The sequence below is a fragment of the Labrus bergylta genome, chromosome 6 (assembly GCF_963930695.1).
Source record: "Labrus bergylta chromosome 6, fLabBer1.1, whole genome shotgun sequence".
Taxonomy (NCBI): domain Eukaryota; kingdom Metazoa; phylum Chordata; class Actinopteri; order Labriformes; family Labridae; genus Labrus; species Labrus bergylta.
This window is the reverse complement of record NC_089200.1, coordinates 18,334,036-18,359,280: the sequence shown is the minus strand read 5'-3', so window position 1 is coordinate 18,359,280 and position 25,245 is coordinate 18,334,036. Positions and strand designations below refer to the sequence as shown.

At 39.4% G+C, this 25,245-nt stretch overlaps 1 protein-coding gene across 1 annotated transcript in view; it reads right to left on the bottom strand.

Annotated features, from left to right (window-relative positions):
* Positions 1-1,691: 1,691 nt before the first annotated feature.
* Positions 1,692-25,245, bottom strand: part of yjefn3 (YjeF N-terminal domain containing 3) — a 48,350-nt gene continuing 24,796 nt past the window's right edge. The window contains exons 2-6 of the mRNA XM_020632138.3: positions 18,125-18,233; positions 9,949-10,059; positions 4,319-4,432; positions 2,776-2,926; positions 1,692-2,492 (exon numbers count right to left, since the gene is read on the bottom strand). Of these exons, the coding sequence (XP_020487794.1) occupies positions 2,296-2,492; positions 2,776-2,926; positions 4,319-4,432; positions 9,949-10,059; positions 18,125-18,233 (682 nt within the window). The 3' untranslated portion in view covers positions 1,692-2,295. The remainder of the gene's footprint in view (positions 2,493-2,775; positions 2,927-4,318; positions 4,433-9,948; positions 10,060-18,124; positions 18,234-25,245) is intronic.

Sequence of the window (25,245 nt, the reverse complement as noted above, 5' to 3'; positions counted from 1 at the left end):
GTATCCTGTGAGTCAGACAATGTTTAGATGGATGATTTGCAGTGGATTAATTGTACACATAACTGATCATAAACAAAACTCTTATTCAAACAGTTAGAGGGATCAAACATTCATCATGTTTTTTATAAATTTGATTCTGTGTTTTGTGTGGTGGGGCTGAATAAAGCTCCTATCTTATAACGGGTAAACGTATCCTATAGTAGACCTTGTGCCCTCATCCCAATGAAAATGAACATTGCAATTTCAAACGGTCATTCACCTTTAACAGTCAAATCTGAAACATGGAAAGTGAATTATTGAAATATTTTTTTCGATTCATGAAACATCCATTGGTTGTTTGGTTGAGAAACAAATATTTATCACATTGAAAAAGAGCTGGAACCCTTTTTGTAATTTAGCTAATGCTCTGTAAACTCTTCAATTGCTTTTGTGTATTGTACAAAATAAACACTAGATTAATCTTTCTGCCTCATTGTGCACACAATACTTCTCCATATAGGACTATCTCTCACTGGATATAACAACAAGCCCCACTGTCAGTTATGATTGTCCAATTCTCCAGGCCATCGACATCTCCAAAGCTCATTACTCAACAGCTTAAAGGAAAAGCATAAAGGACAGAGTGGTGACAAGTCTTTGTTTCCTGACCGGGATTGGACAGGCATGAAAGACAGGACCGCTGAGCACTCAGACATATTTCTACAACCCTCGTCAGTTTTCCTCTGACAGATTTAATACCACCGAGTGAAAAAACGGGTCCACATTCCTTTTCACTGACTTTCTACACCCACTCACACATGTGCACACACACGGGGTATTAATGCATTAGTATTCAGGAGAAGCTCCTGTGCTTCATATAAATACACATTACCTCATCCATAAACAGCACAGCAGTCTCACTTAGTCATTCTCACTGAAGCCTGCAGCCCCGAGCTCGATAATGAGAGGCCTCCCTCCACAGCTGATTACAGCTCCATCACACCTGTTTATGGCTTTCCCTACCAAATCAAATCCAGTTGGGAACCAATAAACAGGATTAACAGTGTGCGCTCATCTTTAAGGCACAAAGCTAATTGCATTCAAAACACCTATAGTTGGACTAATGAGTAGGCATTGTCATCTAACAGATGTGTCTTAAGAGAGACATCCAAGAACATTACCACTACCAGACCCAGGGTCATTTTAATTCTCCTTAAATAATAAAAACAACCTTCTTTATTTTAGTTGATAGGATAGCTAAGTAAGACAAACTTGCATAACAGGGCAGAGAGCCATACCTGCGACCGGCGCATCAAGGATTGTGTGAGTCATTTATCATTTTCCTTTTAGCTCTGACAAAAGTGTCCTGTATATCTCTGACTAATGTGTCTAGCGGTTTAGCGATATGATTAACGACATTTTCCAGCTGACTTTGTTTGTCTGCTGGTTAATAAATATGTTGTGAACAAAGGATTCTTCTAACTTTTTTCGCCCAAAACATCTGGCCATATGCTTGATGAGAGCAGAGTTACTAGCCAAAAACAAACAATGAAAAATAGGCCAAAAGGCTAGAATAAATACTGCAATGTTGGTCTGTATTTCTTGTTGGGTGTCACGAAAATTGACCCAATTCTTTGTTACATGCAGCCGTCGCTGGTATCACATAAACTTATCAGTGATCTAGGCCAAGAAAAACAAACAAGAAACTGAACCACCTCTTTAAAAGTAAAATTTTATTCTACAACTAGGACTCTCTGCTTACTGTAACTTAAACAAATGGAATGCAGAATAGCAGGCTGACCATACAAACCAAGAACACAGAAATAGAAAATCTAAATTTGCCAGCCTACATTAATTCATCTCAGCAGCACACTTGGTAGAACGTTTTAAAAGAAAACATAAAAGCATCAGAACATGAACATTAAAAAAAAATGTTTCGAAGAAGAAAAAAAGATTCCAGTGGTTGACATCCAAGAAAATTCATCATTCTTTGCTGACTGTAAAAAAAGAAGAGAAATGTCTGTCTTTGTCATAGTAATCAGAAAACAGTTATGCTACAGCTTTTACAGGTAGACGGACACAAAAGTCTCCTCATGCCATTTTCCCAGTAGACATGACAGAAACTGTTGTTTCTAAATATGATCCTTTTACTGTAGCTCAACAGCACATTTGGCTAAGGTGTAGCGTGATTTACATAACTGAGATGTTAACATCAAATCACATTAACAATCTATAAAATACAAAACAAGAGGATAAATGTAACATACAGTCTTAGAAATGAGGAGAGGCCACGGTGACTCTTATGTTTCTCATTTGTTACAACTCTATGAGAGAGTCCGTGCCAGGGTAATCCGGGAGGTTAAGCTCGTATTTTTTCTGGATGTCATAGGGTAGGAAGCGTCCGGCCAAGAAATGCTTCCCCGAGAAACTCATAGCACACTTTTTTGGAGCTGTAAGGGAGATGAGAACTTCAGGGTTAATCCCATCCTGACTTGGTTCCTCTACGTCCCAACCTGGGAAAGACAGAAAAGGTGGGAGGAAAAAAAGAAGCATTTAAGGAGAGGAGGATTGTGATATTTCTTTGCCTGTTGGACTCTAACTCAGCAGGTAGTGTATTCAGGGTATGATGAGCTCACACTGAGCTGACTGTAGAGTAAGATTTATTCTCCACGTGTGCCTCCAGACTTGGAAAACTCCTGCTTGGGAGCCAAGGCTCCTAGGGAGCTGCCTGGAGGCCCATTTATCATGTGTTTTTGAGCCTCCACCCTGATATCTACACGTTTTATGAACACTTACCTGAGGGCATATCCACACTAGCAATGGGGGTCTTGACTTGCTTAAGGGTGACCAGGATACCAGAGTAGGGCTCTTTAATGTTGGCACATTCTGTCTCTGGGCCCAGCATGGCATCAATCACTAGGTTGTAGGCATCGTTTATGAGCTGCACCTGAACACAACAGATCTCAGCATTAATTAACAGAGTTTAACTACTTGTAGACAAAAATCCATGAGAATGAGATGAGACACCACCTCGGATCACCTTTCCAATTTGAGGGAATGTAAGCTGGTAAATGCATAAGAACTCAAACAAATCAAACAATCCCATTTATTGAAGGGAGGGATCCAAATCAGAAGTAATTTTCTAACTTTTTTCATTGATACAAAACAGTGGTTAATGGTTGTACTTCCTTGTCTCTCCATTAAAGCTACAATAAGTTTAACGAAGCATAAAAACTGCAAACATTTGGAGAAGCTGCAATATGAAACAATACGAAATGACAAGTTGTGATGCTATAAGCTCCAACATGATATAAACAGAAAGAAATGGAAAGGTAAGATAACATAATATATCACGATAAAAAATGATATGATTCAATACCATGTGTTATTGCAGGGGTGTCCAAAGTGCGGCCCGAGGGCCATTTGCGGCCCTTGAGGGGATTTTTTGCGGCCCGTTTTGTAAACTATGAAAAAAAACGTATGCAAAGTTTTTGCAAACAAGCGGACTGTTGTTTAACCATTTAATGACCTGAGCTAAATGCAGAAAGCTTTTCCAAAAAAAATGAACCATGTTACAGGCTTGATTCTGAGTAAAAAACAAAAAGAAATCTAAATATTTGATTTCCTTTTATTAAAGGGTTTCTTTAGCGAGCCTTTTGATTCTGATCTACAAAGCCTTACAATTTTTTCAACTATATTTTATAAAACAAAACCTGTGGCCCGCGAGCGATTCTAACACAACAATTTTGGCCCGCAAGAAAAAAAGTTTGGACACCACTGTGTTATTGTATGATACAATCCAACATAAGATACACTTTTTTGTCCTCCTAGCTAGATTTTTCTTGGGCTCGAGTGGTACACACATTTAGCTGCCTGTACAATAGTGCTTAACAGCTGGTTAAAAACAAAAAACAACACAAAACACGGCATCCTCTTAAGTATACAAAATTTTCCTTTTTTATGCTTCAGTTTTTGTACTTTGCTTCAGAATATACATTCTGTGTACTCAAGAGGGCTGGCGGCGGACTTTGATGGTGGCAGACTTTGTTACCTTTTGACCGTACTATGCTAGCAGTTTCCCCCTGTTTCCAGTCTTTGTGCTAAGCTATGCTAACTCACTTCTTGCCTTTTTCAATGACAAAGAGTCAATGGACTTTTTTATGATCTAACTCTTAAGAAAAAAAGCTTATTTCCCAAAATGGTAAACAACTTTTTATCAAAGCAACTGACACTGTTACAAACTAATCAATAGTGCATACTGTTAATTAATTGATCGATTAAAGCAGCACAATTTCCGAAGCTATGGTAAAATGTGATAATATGTAAAAGTCCTGCCAACCTCTGTGGGGAGATAGGAGAGGAATGGGATGTCCATCTTCTCACACTGAACTGTAAAGTCCTGGTGTAGACTTTGAGAGGAGCGTTGAGGGTGGTAGATGGTGGGCTCATATTCCTGTGTGAGATGAAGAAAAGAGAAAAACAACAGTGAAGAGTTGGGGGCTTAGGGCGCGGTAACACTGGCCATCTGTACCGTGCCGTACTCAAGCATGATTGGCCCCCCGCTGCGCCATTTCCACGCTGGCCGATAGTCACTACACAGAACTATCGGTGCTTAAGCACGATTACCTCTTGTACATAACTTTGTAATACAACGCATGCATGCTTTATGTTATTAAAAAGCGTGCTCAGTTGACAAACAGGCGGACGAGAGAGAGAGAGAGAGAGAGAGAGAGAGAGAGACGCGCAGTTGAGTCCGCGTCTGCACATTGGAGAACAACACAGAGAGCATGACAGCTACTTTACTGACTTTGCGGCTTAATTTAAGCCATTTTTATCAGACACAGCCATAAATAAAAACATTTTAAAAATAGACGCGAGTCCGCGGCTGCCCATCGGAGAACAACACAGAGAACATGACAGCTACTTTGTGGCTTACATTGAGTCATTTTAGTCAGACACAGCCATGAAACTCTGGATTTCTCCATAATGAAGGCTGTCAGCGGTGTGTACCCGCGTGCTTGTGCTCGTGCATGAAGTGTACCGTGCCAAAGCACATCTCTCCGAAGTGTTCCAGAGCCAAGGAAGTGTACAGTGCCTGAGCACGATACGGAGCGGTCACACTGGTCAAACGAACTGGACTTTAGAGTTGAAGCGTGCTTGGGCATGGTACGGATGGCCAGTGTGACCGCGCCCTTAGGGTCAAGATGAGGCAACGGAGGACACAGCAGGGATGTGGTGGTTAGGGTAGAAAGAGAAAGAAGCAAAAAATTGAGAAAACGTTACAAAACATCAACATCCTGCAATACCAGTGATCACTAATATGATTGAGTGTATGACTCCTCAATGTACATTTGGCCTTCAGTTCAAGCCATGTGAATATATATTTGTCAAGTGATCAGAGGTGATATTCTACTGTCTGCTTCAAGATAGAATACTACCCTCATAAAGAGGAAGCAGAGAGGAGCAGAAATCTAGACAGTATCTGGGAAAGGCTTGCGATTGTCAGCAGGAAGTAACTGCATTCTGGGACCTTTGGGATCGTCCTAGGAACTGCTGTTGCAGAAAAAATGATTTTTATTGTGAGAATACAAGAAAGCTGAAGTAAAAAGTTAGCCTAAACCTCCTTTGTGCTTGTAGGTTGCCAAACACCACCAGGTTATGTTATGGATAATTTTGGTGAATCCTCCAGAACAGAGTTGTCATCTTTGTTGTTCTAACACTTTGCCCATGCCACACGAGTAGACCTTTACTTTGGGTTTCATATCAAATTTATAATAGATTGCATATTTTGCCTTATTATTTTGCTATAGGTTTCTCATTTAAGTGAATAAATACATGTATAGGAACTGTTCTTTGCCTTGCATAGGATGTGATCTGTGCTTTCAAACCATTGACTGTTTAAAAAGATGAATCATAACAGCACTGCAAAAGTGAAGCCAAAACATTCGGAGCTCCCCCTACTGGCTATGCTTCTCTATGTTAACAAATGGAGATGGTTCAAACCATGAACAGAAATTCACATAAATAAAGTTTAAAAAAAATCACAAGCATGGTTTCTGTCATTGAGTTAGTTTTAATCATGCCCAATTAATGATAGCTCAGAAATGTTTACTTTTTTAGACGTCAAGTTTAGTTATTTGTTGCAATAAAAAGCTATAACACATAATTGACAGCTCTGTTGATGAATGCAGCAACTGCAGCACTGTGTGCACCACAGAGTAGGAGAGGAATGATGAGAGAAAAGGATAATGAACACTAACAAACACACTTCAGTATAACCTTTCATAACTGTAGATGACGCTTCAGTCAAAAAAATAATCTGTTGTAGGCTTTGTTGACCTGAGGGATCTTTCCTGTTTTACAGGTAAGTCAAATCTGAGGCAGGGCATTGATAATGTAATCTAATTACGTAACTCTGGCTCCAAATGACATCACCAGCGGAATATGTCAGTGTCCGTGGAGGGGGTATATTGGCTTCAATTTTGTGAAATCTGAGAAGATGGAGACATATCGTCCATCTTTATATGCAGTCAGTGGGTTAATCAGACTGCTTCCTCCCTGGGAATCCTTAACCGATCATTCTGTCATAGACACTGATTCTCTGATGTCATTGCTGTCCTGAACTCCACGGGGTACAGGATAAGAAACTAAGCAAGAATCCAATCCAATATGTGTGTGTGTGTGTGTGTGTGTGTGTGTGTGTGTGTGTGTGTGTCCCTCAGGGGGGTAAGCTATTGACCCCTGGATGCCCTTGATGTCATCAACAGTTACACCATCACACTGTGTGAAAACTAAGAAAGAGCTCAAAATGACCGCCAGTGTCACTGAGCATGAATAGAAATGAGCCGTGAAACAAAAATAAGCAAAGGAAGAAAGCAAGGCCATGCAGCTAACGTTTGCATTCTAGAGGGTTAAACTTCCTTTTGCTTAAGAGCGATGGTATCCTGTCTTATTTAGTTTTTTACACAGTCCATTACAATGAATGGATGAGGCAGGAAAATAAAGTCGGAGACTTTACAGATTTTTTTTTTTAATTACTACATTTGATTGTTATTACTTCTTTGCTGTAAAGTGATATACTGAAGAATATTTGAATTTTATAAATGTAAATTATAATGTGTCTCAGAAATGTAAACTTTTTGTGCAGTGATTTCCTGTAGAGCACAAAGTAGAGAGCCAACGATAACCTCATGTCCAACTAAACACTGGAACTAATGCACATAGGACCTGCTTTTTTATTCTCATCCAACATTAAATTTGATCAAGGGATATGTCTGTTTTCTGGTATGTGGCATTGTGCTTTTCACCATTACCTAACAGTGGAAACAATCAGAGATGCATGACAGAGTCCTACACAACCTATGATGTGTGTCTGTGAACACGGACATCTTGGAGTGATGCAAGGAGCAAGCTGGCTTGATCTTTTATGTCTATGCTCTGTCTAATCACATTCACAGTTCCACATCAGGGACTCAAGGCTGTCTGTGTGTCTCACGTGTACGCTTGCATGTCTTCCTGCTGACAGGGATCACATCACACCATGAAACACATACACTCTTACACCAGGAGAGTGATTCACAGTCCAAAATAAGTACTCGAGTTTCTGAAGTTAGAGCAAACCCAGACAAGTGCTGTCCCTATTGGCCAAATGTAGAGTGCAGTCACTTTGAAAATATTGATCATAAAACTTAATTTACATAGCACATTTTAAGATGGAGGTAAATGTGTCTAAAACGCTGACAGATTCACAGGGAAACAATGAGCAGATGTTGAAAACATTAGAAACAAAAAAGATAGATAGTTAGGTGCTTATTATGGAGCACTGGAATATACTGTGTTTTTTCTACGGATATAAAAAAATTGCATTAAGTTTCAAAGAAGTATAATAACATTAAAACAATAAGAAAAACGTTTTCTCAAATGTTTTGGTATTTGTCCTTTTAAAAAGCTTTACATGCTATAATGTTAATTCCTTTAACATTATGGTTTATTATAAATTCAACCGTGCATTGCTTTGGTATTAATATTTGTTTGGATTATTTTCCACTTCTGAGTTTCTCCAGAAGGGGGAGCGTGTCACTTGCGGTATGCATACAGGTTAGTTGAAAAGATATAAAACTAGGGCGTTGGTGGTGGTCAAGTGACTAGTCCGCACGCCATGTATAGACATTACACAGGGCAGCCCGGCTTCAAATATGACCTGTGGCTTCTTCGCTTCATATCATTGTCCACTCTCTCTCTACCTGCTTTCCAACTTTCCAACTTCCTGTAACTCTAATATACTTCGAAAAGCCCAAAATATATCTTTGAAAAAAAGAACATAAAACTGTGTAAATATGTTTGCAAATTAACAAGGAAGACTGAAAATATACAGTTTGTTTTTTCTGTATTCTTGGCACTGGGGCGGCTGTGGCTCAGTGGTAGAGTCGGTCATCTTTCAGCAAAAAATTTGGTGGTATGATCTTCAGCTCATTCAGATGATTCTTCACATGTTGAAGTCTCCTTGGGCAAGACAATGAATCCCAAATTGCTCCTGCTGTTATGCCAGGGATGTGTGAATGCGTGTGAATGAAGGAGTACTGTTGTGCACTCGCGTTGGGCACTAGCAGCCTCTGCCATCAGTGTGTGGGGTGTGATGGATGAATGTCACATGTCTTGTAAAAGCATGTTAAGTTGTGAGAAGCTTAGAAAAGGGCTATACAAGTCAATTTGCCATATACCAATGGCCAATAATATAGATGGGAATGTCATTCAAGCATGTTTATTAAGCGACGCTAAACAGTGGTGTGCTGACACCATTGACTGCTGCTATAGCTGAGCCACACAAGCAGAGTATGACAATGTTTCATTGCTGTCTGACAAGAGATTGTTTGTTTTGTTTTGTGTGAAGGAAATCAGGAGAGAGAGAGTGGGGCCACAGGTTGGACTTGAACCTGGGGCACTACCTAACCGCTAGGCCATCTGTGCCTCAAAAGCAAAGTGTTTTATACAATAAATTTGTAAGAAAATAATAAATATATATTTTTTTTTTGTTTTCTTAAGATGACTATGTATATTTGTTTGTTGCTGTTAAAGGGAAAATGCATTTATTCTCTGTGTTCTTGATACAAAAGGGAAACATTGTGTGTGTTTGTATATTGCTTTAAAAGCTCGATGAACATTTATGTTAATGTACATTTTCATTCACACCTTGGACTTGAAGCTGGCAACAATGTCCCTACTTCATTTACTACTTTAACAATGTCTCTCTCTTCTTAATGTAAGCTGTACAACGGTGTAACATTTTGGTTCGAGCTCACCTCTGACCAAATCCTTGCCTCAAAAGTTCAACTCCTTGAAGAACCTTAATCAGAACCATCAGAACGCACTGTAAATCTACCATGCAAGACACATATGGTAAAGTATATCGATGAATTCCATTATAAACCAAAGATCCCCAAAACACATATGCAATATTTCCCTTTGCATAAAGTCATAGACTGCAGGCACGATCACAGAACTGAGCAGTGAAATAAACTATGTGCGCAAAAGAGAAAGGCTGTCAGTTCAAGTCATGATCTGTGATGTAATGGAAAGGATGGATCCAGCCTCTAAAACAGTTAGTCCTGAGATGTCAGTCAGTTTGCGGCCTAAAGGGGCAGACATCACGGTCATGACATCATATCAAAGACGCAGACAGCTTTAACGAGAGTAACAATACGATGATATCATGACTGTCTGAGTGCCCTTGCAGGGAAAGTAATGGGATAACTACTCTGAGCCGTTTACAGGAGCTGAAATGAAATTGAGTAAAGTGGGGAGAGCCTGGGGGATTCACTTTGAGTCCAGAGTGTACTTTAAGTTTGCTTTAAGGGTTGTTGTTTTTTCCTATGGTGACACATATGTTCACAGAGGCTAATATTTCATTTTGTTCAACCTTACTCAAGGGATTTACTCTGCTAGGAAGTTGTTTTCTAGAAGTTTACTTACAAACATGCGCAGGTGTCGGGCACACACCAGGCCGATGGAGCCGTTTTGATCCGGACCACAGATCACCAGCACCGTTGGCTGCTTCTTTGCCAGAGAGCTGAGAGGGTAGGCCTGGTGGAAATACAAATTAAAAGGTAAAGGAAGTTAGAAACATGACCTGGTGACAGAACAAAATAAAACATAAGACATAGGGATAAAAGGGATATACAGAGGAGAAAATAAAATGGGTTATTGATAGAGAACAATAGTAGCAGGGCAGCAAAAGAAAGATGGATGTTCGTTAGTATTTGTTTTAATCCCTTAGACTCAGGCCTCTTAGTCAGAGCAGGTCAACTGAGCTGTGCCTCTGCCTCTCTGTAATACTCTGGAGTGTCTGCCAGCAGCATGCCAGGCATGCCAGACGAGGATGGAAATGGCTCCAGCTTATTGTCTAGTCTGTCTACCAGAAAAGACCCCGGCAACAGTGGAAAAAATGTCAGTGTCCTCGACTTGAGATGCTTCCTTATTTGTAACACACTTCTCGTCGCGTCTCGTCCCCAGCTGCAGAGAGCTGCTGGCATCAGCCTGCTTAACTGGCACAACATTACCTTGTAAATCAGCCTGCACCTTCTTAACAGGACAGGTATGTGCCTGCGGAACTGTCAGCTAGAGCGGCTAATCTTCCATCTCCAACACCTCAACAGTTAGTGCTGTGTGTGCAAAGTGTGTGCGTGTGTGCATATGTGTACATTGGTCATGATCTGTAATGAAAGCCCCAGAGGTGTCTGCCTTCATTTTCCAGGATTTGTCAAAGGAAAATCCCTCAATGCCGCATTAAGGATTAAGCTGATGCTCTTAGAGATTTTTGTTCAGTTTCTGGAATATAACTTTGCAGCACAAAGGTCATTTATCATCATGAAGGTCACAGCGTGGTTGCATTACATGGAAGAAAAAGTTGAACTGTGTGGAGATTTTACAAAGACTTTCCTGAAAATTAGAGCTCAATAAAAGGGTGTAACAACAAAACAAGTCTAATTTATCACTGCTCCATAGAGTCCATGCTTCAATATGTTTTCACTCTATGTATTTTAAAAAAGACAGTACAGTGGCGTATACAAGGAGTTAGACTTTAAATGTGGTAAATGGTGGACTTGAGCTTTTATAACCCTTTTCTCGTCTTTGACTACTCAGAATGCTTTTATATCACATGGCACACCTACCCAATCAAAAACTGATAGCAGTGGTTGCTATGTAGTTAGACCATCAGAAGTAATTAATTCCATTCATACGCCGTCGACAAAGCAGTGGGGGTTAAGTGTCTTGTCCTTGGACACATCAGACATGTTGCTGAAGGAGCTGAGGATTGAACTTTACAGTTGAGTGACGACGACTCTACCAATTGAGCCACAGCCACCCACTATGACCATGCACGTAATGCCAGCTAAAGTTATGGGATGTCTACTGCCCCTGTAATGTTTTCTCGTTGTTAGATTATTATATCTCATACACTTTTAGAGCTCTTTAATGAAAAAAATATTTCTAGTGTTTCCTCAGATCCATATCATGATACACTATTATTATTTTCAGTAAGCTGTAATTTTGCAACACCAAGATGTAACCTCTTTATTACAAGTCTTTGGCTCCCCTATAAATGTTTTAGTTCATCCTAGTAATTATTTAACAGTACTATTTAAGTACACCATCATTACAAAATAATTACACCATCATTTGCAGGCAGTAAAACAAAGCTTTATGTAATGCCACTTAATACTCTTGTGCTAAATCTTGAAGGGAGAGCAAGTCATGTAAAGTTAACGTTTCACATGCAAAGTTTTTGCTCCGGCACATTAAATCAATGAACTCCCACTTACACTAATGCATTCAGTTGAGGAGAAAGTTAATGTGGAGCATCAGCCCCCGTGCACAGTGAATAATTGGATATAACAAGCCTCAAAGTGCATTAACTGGGGTGATGAATCCAGGAGAGGAGACAGCAGCCGTTATCTCAATCATAACTGCTCAGCTGAGAAATCATCACAGGCACTCAATGAGACAGCGGGAGAGTTTTATGAGGAGAGAGGAGTGAGAGGGGACAGAGTGGGAAGGAGACAGAGACTTCAAGTTGAAGACAGAAGAACAGGACAGCGTTTAACATTTTTTACATATAATGAGAAAGAAGATCTTAGTACGTTTCCTGCTGTGTAAACCTGATGCTAATGACACATCTCACTGAGATAATTTGCATTGGGACGCTAAACGCTAAAATGGTCTGGAAAGACGAAGTAGGCAAACATAGTGTTTCAGTTTTCGATGCTGCTAATCTTGTTTTGCAGTTCAGATTGTTGGACTTACTTTGTCTGGAGGGACAGAAACACAGCTCCAACAGAATTCTAATGTCTGCTGGAAGTGTAAATATGCTCCATTTGTAAACATGGCGGCCATAAAACTTAATAAGGGGATAAATAAAATGTCTGTGTTGTATTCACCGCTTGTTTCACTGTCCGCCATTGGCAGAAATCTAAATAATGCTCTCCAATAAACATGCTGCTAGTGTGAATATAACTTAATAAAACTGGTTCATTTTGTTTTCTTGCATGTTTACTCCCTCTTTTTCCGTCCCATGTTTACTAGAATACTCAACATAAAAAAAATCTGCATCATAATGATTAATGATGACCTTTTTTAAAAATGCTTAGTACCATCAAGAGGCTCAGTAACATTAGCGCGGGAGTCATTTTCATGCTGCTGGAGAAACCATTAGATCCACACTCTGTTGACGGTAAGCAGCTTTAGGTCAAATCAATTCACACTGCGTCCAGCTCTGTTTTGAAAAACCTGTATAATCTGACTTCCCTCTGATACATATCTCTTCTTACAAGTCATTTATTCTGATATGGAGCCTTGAAATATAGCCCTGAATATTTGAAGGCAACGAGCAAGTGAAGAGATGGACCTATGGTGGCCTACAAGGGGAAACACAATGCACACAACAGAATGCAAAGTTATTATATACACAAACTTGCCTTGCAGTGATGCAAACCAATCTATCATGAGAAAGGGCAGCAAATTTAGAAAAGATGCAGATTAAAAAATACATCCTTATTAAAAAAAACAAAGGCAAGCTGTATGGAAAAAAATGTGCTGCTAAAACAAACGCATTAAAAGCTAACTTGCTGCAAATACAACACAATGGCTGTGTATCTGTTTCCAGCATTTCATTTACAGTGGATTTGCATATTTTGTTCCAACAAACCCCTGTGTACCTTGTCATTGCCTGTTTCTTTAACCCAAAAAGTCGCCTTTCAACAACAATGAGTTTTAAAGCTGCTATGTTCATCATAATAAAAACACCTTCCCAGTGTGACCTTCTTCTGTGGTTTTTGACGTAATTCTAAACATGGTCTCAGAATGGCCCAAACATATGAGAGTGATATGGATTTTTTAAAAAGTGATGATAGCTTCACGTCTTTCACATTGAGTTTAATAACTTGATCTATCAGTGAACGATACTTTGTATTCCAAAAAAATCATTTGTTTTAATAAAAATTCAACAGTTGACACCGCCTTGGTAAAAATGACATGTCATCACAATTTATTTGTTATATTATTGTTATGACTCAGTTTTCGGCTTATAAACGTGTTCAAATCATTTCCAGTGTTTGAGATATTTATGATAGTTTTGATGTGAAAAAGGTTTCTACAAGTGCAGACAGATGATCTGATGCATCTGTTCAACAGGTTTATGATCTAGCTGCTACTTTTTCTCTGTTCTTCTGCACAACTTTTGACATTTTATAACGTTACTGTGGACATGTTACTTCAACTCTAAAGCGTTTTATACAGCTTTAGCTAGAAAACAAACATTTATACATGTTGGCATTGACAAAATATTTTGTAACACTTCTCGGAAGTGAGCTTTAGAGGGAACAAATTCAGAAAAGTAACCCAAAAAAAAAGAACAAAAAGTAACTGCCAGGATCCCCCTCATAGTCAAGTACACACCCAGACACACAGTCTCCCACACACACACCATCTTGATTATAATAATGTCTCCAAGGGAATACCTCTATGAGACAAATGTTAAAGGCACATGTTCTTTCACCTCCAATCAACCTGAAACACACGCACAGACTGAAAAAACATTATCAGGCTCCTAAAAACACAAATACTCTCACATAGAACAGAAAAACGAAGCCTTTTATGTTTGCACTAGGAGACCAAACTGAGGTCCGGGGCTCGTGTAAACTACAGACTAATTTATTGCTGTGGGGTAACAAAAACGACTCCTGTCTCCGCTCAGGTGTTGAAAAGCCTCAGACTGATACAGAAACACGCAAATAGTCTGGACCTGGAGGCTGTTGCTGCTGCTGTTGGAAGGATTACTTACAGAAAACCTATAATCTATCTGGCAAACAGAGGTGTGTGTGTGTGTGTCTGTGTGAGTCTGGGCACATGCTTGTTTGTGCGGTACACTTGGAAGCCAAAAGCAGTAGACTAGCAGTGAAATAAAGTCTGTCTGCATCGCCTTCTACTGTAATTTTCCCTAAATAGCAGTGATGTCATGTTAGCCATGGGGGTGCTGCTGGCGGCTGTGGGCAGCAGCCATCCACGGTGTCCTGTCCGTGTTTGTCTAGTAAGGCTATGCTGTTTGGGGGCGGCCGGTGGAGGGCCAGGCATGGGGCCAGTGATGCCTGATGATAATAGAGGGGAAGTGGATGTGGTGGGTTTAATCACACACTCTGAGGGGAGAAAAAGGAAAGTATCCTTGTGCTGTCACTTTCACCTCTTCCTTTTTTTTTTCTTTCTCTTGTTCCCAGTGTTTCCATTTCACCCTGCAGTTTTTTTTCTGTCTGTTTCTCACCCCCAAAGAATGTAACAGCTTAAATTGGTTAAAGAACACAAAGTTGCATCACCAGAACATTTATGGTTATTAACAAGAACATTAAAGAATTAAAACAGCTACTAATTATTCAAATGACATACCCAAACAAACTTAAGTGCAGTTATTGTTGGGGGGGGGCATATAGCAAGTTATAAACACAACAATGAGTTATTATCACCTTATAAAGTTTATACAAATGCATGAGCAAACAATCACTTTTTCACACATTCATAGACACAGATGCATCATCATTTAGTTCAAGTTTAACAAATGTAAGCCTCATATTCACGATGCTTTTAGCTCTGTTAAGGTCTCAAATAGTTCCTGAGGGAAATGTCTGACTTTCCAGATGCAAAATGCTTCTAAATGCCTGATAAGTGAGTAACCTCATTTGTGTGTCTGCCATTTGGAGCTGCATGGTTACAAAAACGTCTTCTAATGGCAGCTGGAAATTTCACAAACATTTGGTAAGCATGGTGAGACCGACAAAGGTTTTGGGCCACAAACCAAAACAATGAGCTAAAAGACACTAAAATGCTCTGTGAGGTTCCAGAAAACCACAGGATTAGTTTGACAATTTTCTGTGTTTCATTTCATTTTAAGTGCAGTTTCACCCAGGGCAATGCTTTTGAATCCATTATTTTAAAGACTGAGCACTGTGTTTTTATTTGGCTATACTTTTATAATAAAAATGTGTAATGTTAGATATTTGCTGAACCTGCAGATTATAATCAGCCAGATCTACATCTCTGGTGAGCATTAGAGGAGCACTTTAGTTATTTTAAGTTAAACTTTTCCTGTTTGTGTGCTTTTAAGACACAGGAGGCAAAGACTGAAATCTCACTATCCACTACCTGTTAAGCATATCAACAGAACAATACACTTAGTTAATGCAGGTGAATAGGTTGTGTCTTTTACCAGTAAGAAAATCAGAGGTGGAGACCAAAATCAGAGCTAAAACAGTGAGTTATGTAATAGACAGATGTTTTTTTTTTAATTAATAAAAAACTACTTTTTGCTAAAAAGCTTTCCATATAAAATAAAAAAGAGATTATATTTTTACATGCTCACACATTGTTTCAGCCGCTCCCATAAAAAAAACTGAATACTTTTGACATACAGTTATCTTTAGGTCAGTATTTTTTTTTTTTAAGTTTGTTACTACTGTAGCTATCTTATTTTGTTCGCATTGTCAAAAAAGTGTTTCCTCTTTCTTTCTTGTATGTCTTTTAGCATTTTTTCATCTTTACATAGCCTATGTAATTTTATTTTATTTTCACGATTGTTCAATGTTTTTTTTAACTGGGAGCTAGTCAAGGTGTTGTAATAACTTTTCTGGATGTGTTTCGGTAACTTTTTCCTGTAAAACACTTATATGTGTTTTCGCTTCTGTCTTTCGTCATCGTTGTCTTTGTCTCCTCATCTCTCCTTCAACACAAAGTTTTATGTGTCTTTTGGTTCAGACTCTTATTCATCACAGCATGCTGAAGAGCCTGCTGAGGTTTCCTCAGTGTGGCATTCACCCAAGCCAGTGGTCAAGTCAAAGGGAATCACATGTGTTTCCAGCAGCCCTCCAAACACACACACACACACACACACACACACACACACAGCTTGACACAGTCCAGAGCATGGAGAAGAAGAGTTGTGGTTTTGAGCCTTTGGCGGTGGATCACTGTGGACCAGTGAGCTCAGGTGTTCTGCACGGAGGTGAGCCACTCAAATGTTTGGAAGTAAATGTCACAGAAAGTTCCTCAAAATTAAAATATTATATTTTGTGTGGAAGAAAATGCAAATGAGGAAACTAAAAGTAGCAGCAGCTGTGACTTTTCAACCTCTTGTACATTCCAGCAGTCACAGCAGGAGGTGTATAGTGATTACTGAGGTTACATGTAATAGAATAAAGGGAGTTTTTTTAAAGGAATTAATTTAGTGACCTTGAGAAAAAGTTTTGCGAGTGACACAAAGGGGCAGGCTATTAATTGGATCTGCAAAGTAGTGGTTTGGTTCAGGCCATTTGAAAAAAAAAATTGAGATTTAAATTGCTGTTTTGTAAAGAACAGTACCGGTAATTGAGAAATTAGTGACTATTGAAACAGGAACAACCTTAACAATAAAGAATCATTATATTTATCAGATAACATTGTATCAAACACTTTATGGTATATAAATAGCCTTTAAGTTGTTGAAGAACAGCCTGATATATAACTGAAAAGTTTGAGATAATTAGTTTAGAGTTATCTGTTAATTTGATTTAAAAACCACTTTCATCCAGCCTATCATCACCAGATCAATTCATGAATGTGATTTTGCCTTTGAGAGGGGTAATTAATTAGAGCAGACTGGAAACCCTTTTGATGCTACAACCAACATGAGCAACAAAACATGGCAGTTAAAAACTAGGCTGGGGGCCTGTTTGGAGATCCAATTTAACAGGCTTCTGTTTCATTATAAGAAACAACTGGTTGGCATGATATGATAGTGGTGTTGATTCCTTAACATTTTTCCAAATCAGTGGTAGTAGACTTGGTTTACTCTTATCTTAATAACTGATTGTGATTGGCTTTTTTAGAACAGAAAATCTGTCTTAACTGGAGGGTGTCTGACCCTCTAAAACATGACCTCACTGATTCCTCTGGTCCCCATGCTAACTTTCTTCAAGTCTTGTACCTTAATTGCTCCTTACCGTATGTACAGCTCATAATGTTATGTTCCATATTGTGACAGTTTTCCTGATTTGTAGATACTTCAAACTATTCATTAATTTAAGATTATAAAAAATATAATACTAATTCCAAGTAGGTCCTCATTTGTTCCTAACTCATTGGTAAGAAACTGCTTACATTTTCTTTAACAATGTTGAAAAGTGTAACCTCAAATGTTCTACTCATAGTCACAAACTATGTGCAAAATAAAAAAGGCTGTAAGTTTTACAGCACAGCTATGCAGACTAAACACAGACACATACCCAGTGCATTACAAATTCTGTTTATTTTTTAGTGCTACTGGTTTAATGGTCTAAAGAACTGGGCTTTGAAAGCATAACAGGATGTTCAAGCTAGGGGCCCATTTCACAATAAATACATAAATGCAATAAAAACATACTGGAATGATGTTATTTGTCCCAGCTTTTGTTTATTGTGATAATATATGTTAATGGATATAAAGGGTGAAGGATTATGAATGAATCAAACAAGAAAGACGAGAAAAAGGCCTGGACTGTGTCCTGCTCCATAATTGTAGTATATTATGCTAGACAAGAAAGCAAAGAAAAAAAAAACATAAAGAGGGACAAAAAAAGAAAGATTTGCTGACCTTAGTGATTGCGAGGGCACATGCTTGACCCCAGATCTCTATCAGCTGCTGATGTCCAAACCTGTATTCCTTCACTAGCTCTGTCTCAATAGCTGCTGCTTCCGCTTTACTGAAAAATACAGAAGAACATATGGTTAGTAAGAGAGGTATCATATTATCATCACCAATGAAAAAAACAGGATGAGAATAGCTTTTCATGGAGCATGATTAAAGAAATCCTCCAAGCCTCATTAAATGCCTTCACTCATAATTTATCCCTCCAGTAGAATTAAAAGCTTTTCATGCATTGATCAATATGTTATTGCAGTCTGAGTGTAATGCATAAATGCAACACTGACAGCAGACCTACACTTATGGATGCAGCAGGCATTCACAAGGTAAAAGTGGGGTTTTAAGCTAGAAATGACACAAAATAGAGTAGTTGTTCGAGGTACCCGGTGACCTATAATGCCAACGAGGTATTTACAACACTGCTAAATTGGTCTGCTAACGTGCATACGTGTTTAAGTGGCTGTCACATGTCTGTTAAAGTAGAAAGAGTGTCCCCTGATTTTAAAGACTTTCTACATGCCAACGACTACTCATAACAAACCTTTACAGCTTCTGGGAAGCATGTTCATGAAACTCAAAACACAACAGGTGGGTGATGAACTGACCTGTGACCTTTACAGTTGCTAAACTGGGTTATGCCTGCATGTATACTTTCTTATTTTCTGCATTAAGAAATGTATTAGTGATATAATGTTCATTTTCTTTTGTTCTGAAATGATGTCTCTTTGCGTCCTCTGGCTGCTCTCTGCATGGTGACAGTGTAACTAAAGCTGCTGTTTAGGAGCCTGTTGGTGCTGCTTTAGCGCGCGTGTGTGTGTGTGTGTGTGTGTGTGTGTGTGTGTGTGTGTGTGTGGGGTTGACAATGGGACAGCACATTAGAGGTTTAGTGACCATGGCAAGAGCCACATATGTACTTCCTGTAACAAAGAAAAGAGCAGAAAACAGGAGGTGCCGTCTTTATTTGGGTTCTGGTTTTGAAACATGGAATACATCCCTTTAACTCTACAGACCCCTGGTGGTCCTAGTCAGTAGTGCAGCTCAATAAGAAACCAGATGATTTTCAGATGAAATAAGAACAGATCTCTAAGAGATGCTAGAAGACCCTTGAGCAGAGGAAAATTACTGTTAAGGAGTTATTCAAATGGGATTCAATATTTGTGTCCTCTTAATTAGAGCATAGATCTATTGCAAACCAATCAAAGCAATGAGAGAGGATCGATGCACAAATTCAATATTGTGCCTCTAATCAACACTGACTCAACAGGGTCACTCTGCTGAGCTGCAAACCTTCTACAAAAAGATCACGAACTGTTTTAATGAACGTGTGTGTGTGTGTGTGTGTGTGTGTGTGTGTGTGTGTGTGTGTGTGTGTGTGTGTGTGTGCGTGCGCATTTTTCATGATCTTTTTGTTGCATTGATTGTTTTGTTCCTGTGTCACAGAAAGAAAAAAAACACTCAATAATAATACTTCATATTTAGACATGCAAAGAGACGAACAGACAAACAAAAACAAAACAAAGAATTTTCATCTTTTATGTTGTGATAATGCTGCTTTATGCCATTGTCTCACAATTGTTTTTTTTGCTCTATCCATTTTCTTGGAAGAAACACAATCACCACGTTTTTTATTGGTCTGTTTCAACTGAACAATCAGAGGATGACTTTGTCCTAATCATTGTGTTATCCGGTGTCTTTGTATGTATGCGAGCATAAATTAATTCTGTGTCATTTGTTTCTATTCTCTGTGGGGACAGTTAGACTACCGCTTTGCCTACTTTGGTCCCTTTTAGGCTCTTTTAAGAGGCTGCTGTGTGTGTGTGTGTGTGTGTGTGTGTGTGTGTGTGTGTGTGTGTGTGTGTGTGTGTGTGTGTGTGTGTGTGTGTGTGTGTGTGTGTGTGCGCGCGTTTGTGTTTCAGCAAGCCTCTGTATCCAAGTGGGGCATATTGGCATTTACCTGAGCCAGTGGAGAGGCAGCAGCTGTCACCCACGGCTCACCTCAGGGAAGTTTCCTGCAGCACTGTGACAAGTGATCTTTAGAAAGTTCAACGCCATCTACAGGGTTTATGGCAGCACCAGAGCATCTTTAAGACTTTCTTTTTTGACAGAATTGTTTCGAGATAACAACGATCTATAGCATTGCCTTGATAAGAGAAAGACAATCTCATATATTTCAAATACCAAATCTGCCTGATAACCCTGTTGACGATCTAGTTCATCCACTTCCTAACAACAACGCTAGAAAGTGGATAAACCCTGAGCCCCGGGCTAATACTATCAGTAACAGCACTTCTACTGAACAGCTTGTTACTATTGATCCTTAACAGTACTGACAGAACAAAGTGTTGTGGGTGTACAGCTCTCGACAGCTGCCAGAAGGCTTCACCACACGGAAGCAGCACACAGCCTTCAGGACAGACTCCCATAATGTCTGTTCAACAACTCTAATGGTGTTTAATATACGTTTTAATCAAACATGTGGGTACATAAACTATTATAATGTATCAATAAACTCTTTGTAAGCAGTCATTTATTAAATATCTGTCTTTCTGTGTGTCCCTTTATCCTTCAAGGGTCGATCAGATTGTGGCAGATGGCTGCCCACTTGCCAGTCATCACCTTTTTTTTCTCTCTCTCCTCTCTTGTTGGCAGAAGGTAGAGCATGCACTTAACCCAGTGGGGGTGACCGCTCGCCCAATCAGGTCCTGACTATGCCCTCCCTGTCGTCTTTCGGTCTCATTTCTTTTTTTCAGTTTTTCTCTTCCCTCCTTTCTCGTGTGGGTAGGATGCTCAGTAAGGACGTGGCATGACGTGGGCTGGTTCCCGGACACAGGAGCATACTGATAAGCCTCCCCAGGGTGTCTTGGGCCTAACTGTTAAAGGAAGGCACCCACTTGATAACCCTGTTGACGATCTAGTTTTCAGTGTCCATTTGTCTTCATGTTCTGGATGTGGTCATTAGGGGCCATGTGGCAGGGTACAGGCAGTATCAGCGTTATCAGTACCTGGAGCTCACATGTACAGTGTGTAGCCTCGGTCTGTTGAAGGTCGCAACTGTTTGTGCTGTAATGGCCATGTGGTAGAGCAGGAACCATAAAGAAGTCCTACATGTGGGTATGGTGGGCAGTGAGAGCTGGAATAAAAAAAGATTGATGTTTTGATTCAAGGTTCAAGGTTCATTTATTGTCATTCCAGAAACATGGGTACATGAGAAAGGAACGAAATGCAGTTCTCCAGTCCCGAGCAATAAAATCAATGATAAAGTAAGATAATAATAAAAACGAGTAAGTAAAAATAAAGAATAAATGTGCAGTAAGGCGTCAAAGTTTGAATCTTAAATATAAACAGATATACAGATTTACTGTCCTTGTTTCAAATGAGTGAGTGTGGGAGCATATGTAGTGCATCTGCAGAGAAAACAGGGCCTTATGAATATTTGCTTCTGTTGCACCTGTAGCCACAGACTTGCAGAAGCCAGCACCCTCTCCCCAGAGAGAGAGCTGATTTCCCCATGCTGGGTTTTGATGTGCTCCTGTGGCATGTCCCCTACACTGTATCACTGCTCAGCTGTGATCAACTTGCGTAATTAGTCTGTTTACCTTTCACATGAGATATGGTAAAAATGAAACTTTAATGGCCCCAGTGGGAATACAGGGACATTGCAGTAGCAAATAATGCAAGAGGATACAGCATGGATAAAAAAAAAAAAAGATATATTGAGGAAGATGGCCATTATGAATACATTAAAATGCATATTTCAACACAGATGAATGAAAATATGATCAATACTACCTCTTCAGTTCCTTAATGTTTCTATACCAGCATGTTGTTGAAAAAAAGTAACGCAATTTATCAAGAGTTAACAGGAACATTCTGGATGCAACAACTCAAATGCAGAAAATCGAACAACGAACACCAAACCATTTCTTATATGATATACAACATTAAGCAATTAAAAGGAGTGTAGGACAAATAGAGGATCATTTTAGCCTGCAATGCTTTCCAATGATACATGTTTACACCATGTGTTACTGTGTATAGTCTGCAGGCATAACACACCCTTGTTATATGTAAGCGAAGAATACTCCACAGAAAAAGAGGAGAGCTTCTATTCCTCTAACACTGAAAGACGGAAATAGACACATTTCCTACCCCTCCCCCCCCCTCACTTTGCCTATTTCCCCACCTTTCCATTGTGATTGCATGGTAAGATAAAAGACTGATTGAAATAAAACAGATTCTTGCCTTGGAGAGTGCATGAGGGAGAGAGAAAAACCTCACAGTGTTTATTAGCTCCCCAGGCCTTTTCTCTTTCCCCCCTCTCTCTTGTCTTGTTTCCATTATCTAGACCATCTCTCATCTAGCACTCTGCAGTTATTAATGATAAAGAAAAAATAAAGTATTTAATCCAATGCTATGTCAATAAGAAGGAGGCCAGTATTTTTCTTCTGTTGTCCTCTTTTCATACAGTTTAGTGATACCTCCATGCATATTAAATCCTGTTAGGTTGCAGCCGGTCGTTGTTAATGGAAGACAGTGTTGATTCAGCCCAAATAAACTGCACTGAAAGCTTTTGTGTTTGCTTGATTTATTGTTCTAGTACCAACTATCAACGTGTGAAGCAAGCCTCTCTGCAGCATAGAGTAATTCATTTTTTTATTTTAGTTTTAGAAAGGGGTAAATAGCATAATGAGTGGAACATTTTCTTTAACATGATATTCAAGACTACAATGTATCAGATCAATGTTTCCATTAACATCTCATTTGAAAAACCATCACTGCAAGTCTGGTTTATCTACATACATCATTAATTCATATTAAAAACATTCTTGAAATAAGGTAACAACTTATAAGACAGCTTTAAGTGTTATGTAAACTACAGTGTCGTATGTAAAATAGTTCATATCAATTACAAAGCAGCAATGTGAATTCTATCGGTGTCGGTTTAATCACAAATAAAGGATCACAAATGCAAACACACAGGATCACTGCACTCAGGCTCAAACTACAAGATGCTTCATTGTGAAACATCAATGCCGAGATGTGTTTGAGGTTCTGTTGTGCCACAGTGCAGCTTCTCTGCTCGGCCCTGTGATCCCAAACTTCACTGATCTGGCCTTATCATTCAACCCAGTTTACCATTTTTCATTTTCTTCCTTTGTCTCCCTTTGTTGCCATTGCCCTCCAATTTCACGACCCTCTGTCTCCTCCTATCACCGCTGCTCTGATAAAGGTTCGCACTTCACTGAACCAGAGGGATGGCAGAAGGCAGGGTGACAACAAGAGACACTCAGAGAGAGAAAGAGAGAGAGAGAGAAACAGACACTGAGCGAGCCCATGGGAGATGAGTCACCCTGGTTCATTTGATCTCTTTAGTTTTTTAGCTGATGTTTTTTTAAGTTGTTGTTTTTACCACATGTTTTGATTCAAGAAATGTCCTTTAAAGAAAAATCACAGGACTGACATGTGGCTTTATACAACAATAAATGTCATTTATTTCATTCCATACATCACTTTTCATTATTACCCTGGGAAAATTGCATTATTATATATACTCAGTCTTGTTCCAGCTAAAATGTTTTTTTGTCAAAATTCTAGAATCATGAGAAGGATGGACATGTTTTCATCTGGTTGTTGATTAGTGATAGCCCCCCCTACCATTAAGACATGATTTCTATGGGCGTTCCCATGTTGTGTGAGTGATTGCATCTAATTTAACATGTGACATGTGATGACACCTCCAGCCATTAGTTACACCTCCTGCTGTGTGCCTGGGAAGTCCTGCAGGATCCAGCTGAGAGATGATGTAAAGGGGAAAAATCAAGGGGAGAGGGCAACAGAAAGAAGCAAGTTGGGTCAGACCCCAAAAGCTCAAAGAAAAGATAAGAGAGATGTTTTTATTGTTAGTAAAATTGAGAGTGAAATTTAAAATAACTTCAATGGGAATTCCTGCAGAGCAAGGGAGTCGTCAGGTGAGGATTTTTCGATAAGAAAAGTATTAAACTGCGAGGCTGTTTTTGTCTTCAGAAGAAAAGAGCATGCAATAACATCAACAAAACAACACAAGAATCCAGCCGTTGTGTTTTAAATGAAAAACCAAAGCCTTACAGTCCATAAGACTGTGTCTGAGTGTCTGGTAGATAAGTGAGTCTGGTTTTTGGGAGACTGTAGAAGTGCTCTTGTTATGATGTATTTTTGGCTGCATCCGGCTAGATGTGCAGCAGCATTTTCTTATCGAAGCAATCCAAAAAACCCAAGCACACCTGAATCCTTACAAGGTGTTTGTACATGTCTGATAATATTCAGACTCACATTTATAGATGGCAGATAGGAAGCATAAAGACACCTATTATGTTTCCCTCAGCTTAATTAGATGATGGGCAGGAGGCTCAGGTGCCACAGCAGCAGGATGGACTCATAAACAGGCTCAGCTGGCAGAGAGGAGCTGGCCCTGTGCCTCCATATGCTTCCAATCTAACTGCCCAGCGTGAGCCTCCGTATGCTGCTCAGTTCTCATCAAATCAGGATGGCATGATTCACTTTGTTTCAAGTCTCGTCAGGAAATGATTTGGGGCTTGCTGTATGAAGTGTGTACGCAGAGACACATTCAGACCCATACAAAGGTCTCAGGTAGCGTCATTCTTTCAAATCAAGATTAATCGGTTTAGCTGTTCGCTCATGTTCCTCATATCCGGTACAATGAGACAGACATTCTTCAGATGATCCAAATCACTGGCGCCCCTCATTCATGTTGTCCACAGAAGCCATGTACCCGGGCATTACAAAGAAACATGGATCATATTTATCTGATCCACAGGGGTTCACCGGCTCGTCTCTATTTCCTGTGAGTGAGTGCTTTTGTGAGCTGAAAATGTCCATCCCTGAGTCATGTCTATATATTGCTCGATTTAAGATGTCATGTTATCACAAAAGGAAAAGGATTGATGAAGAAAAAAGATGAAGGAGCATATGCACACAAAACACACACATGCATTACAGCACAAACAAATGTCATGCACAAGACTACCCGCCCTGACTGACTGACTGACTGATTGATGGACTGATTGATTGAT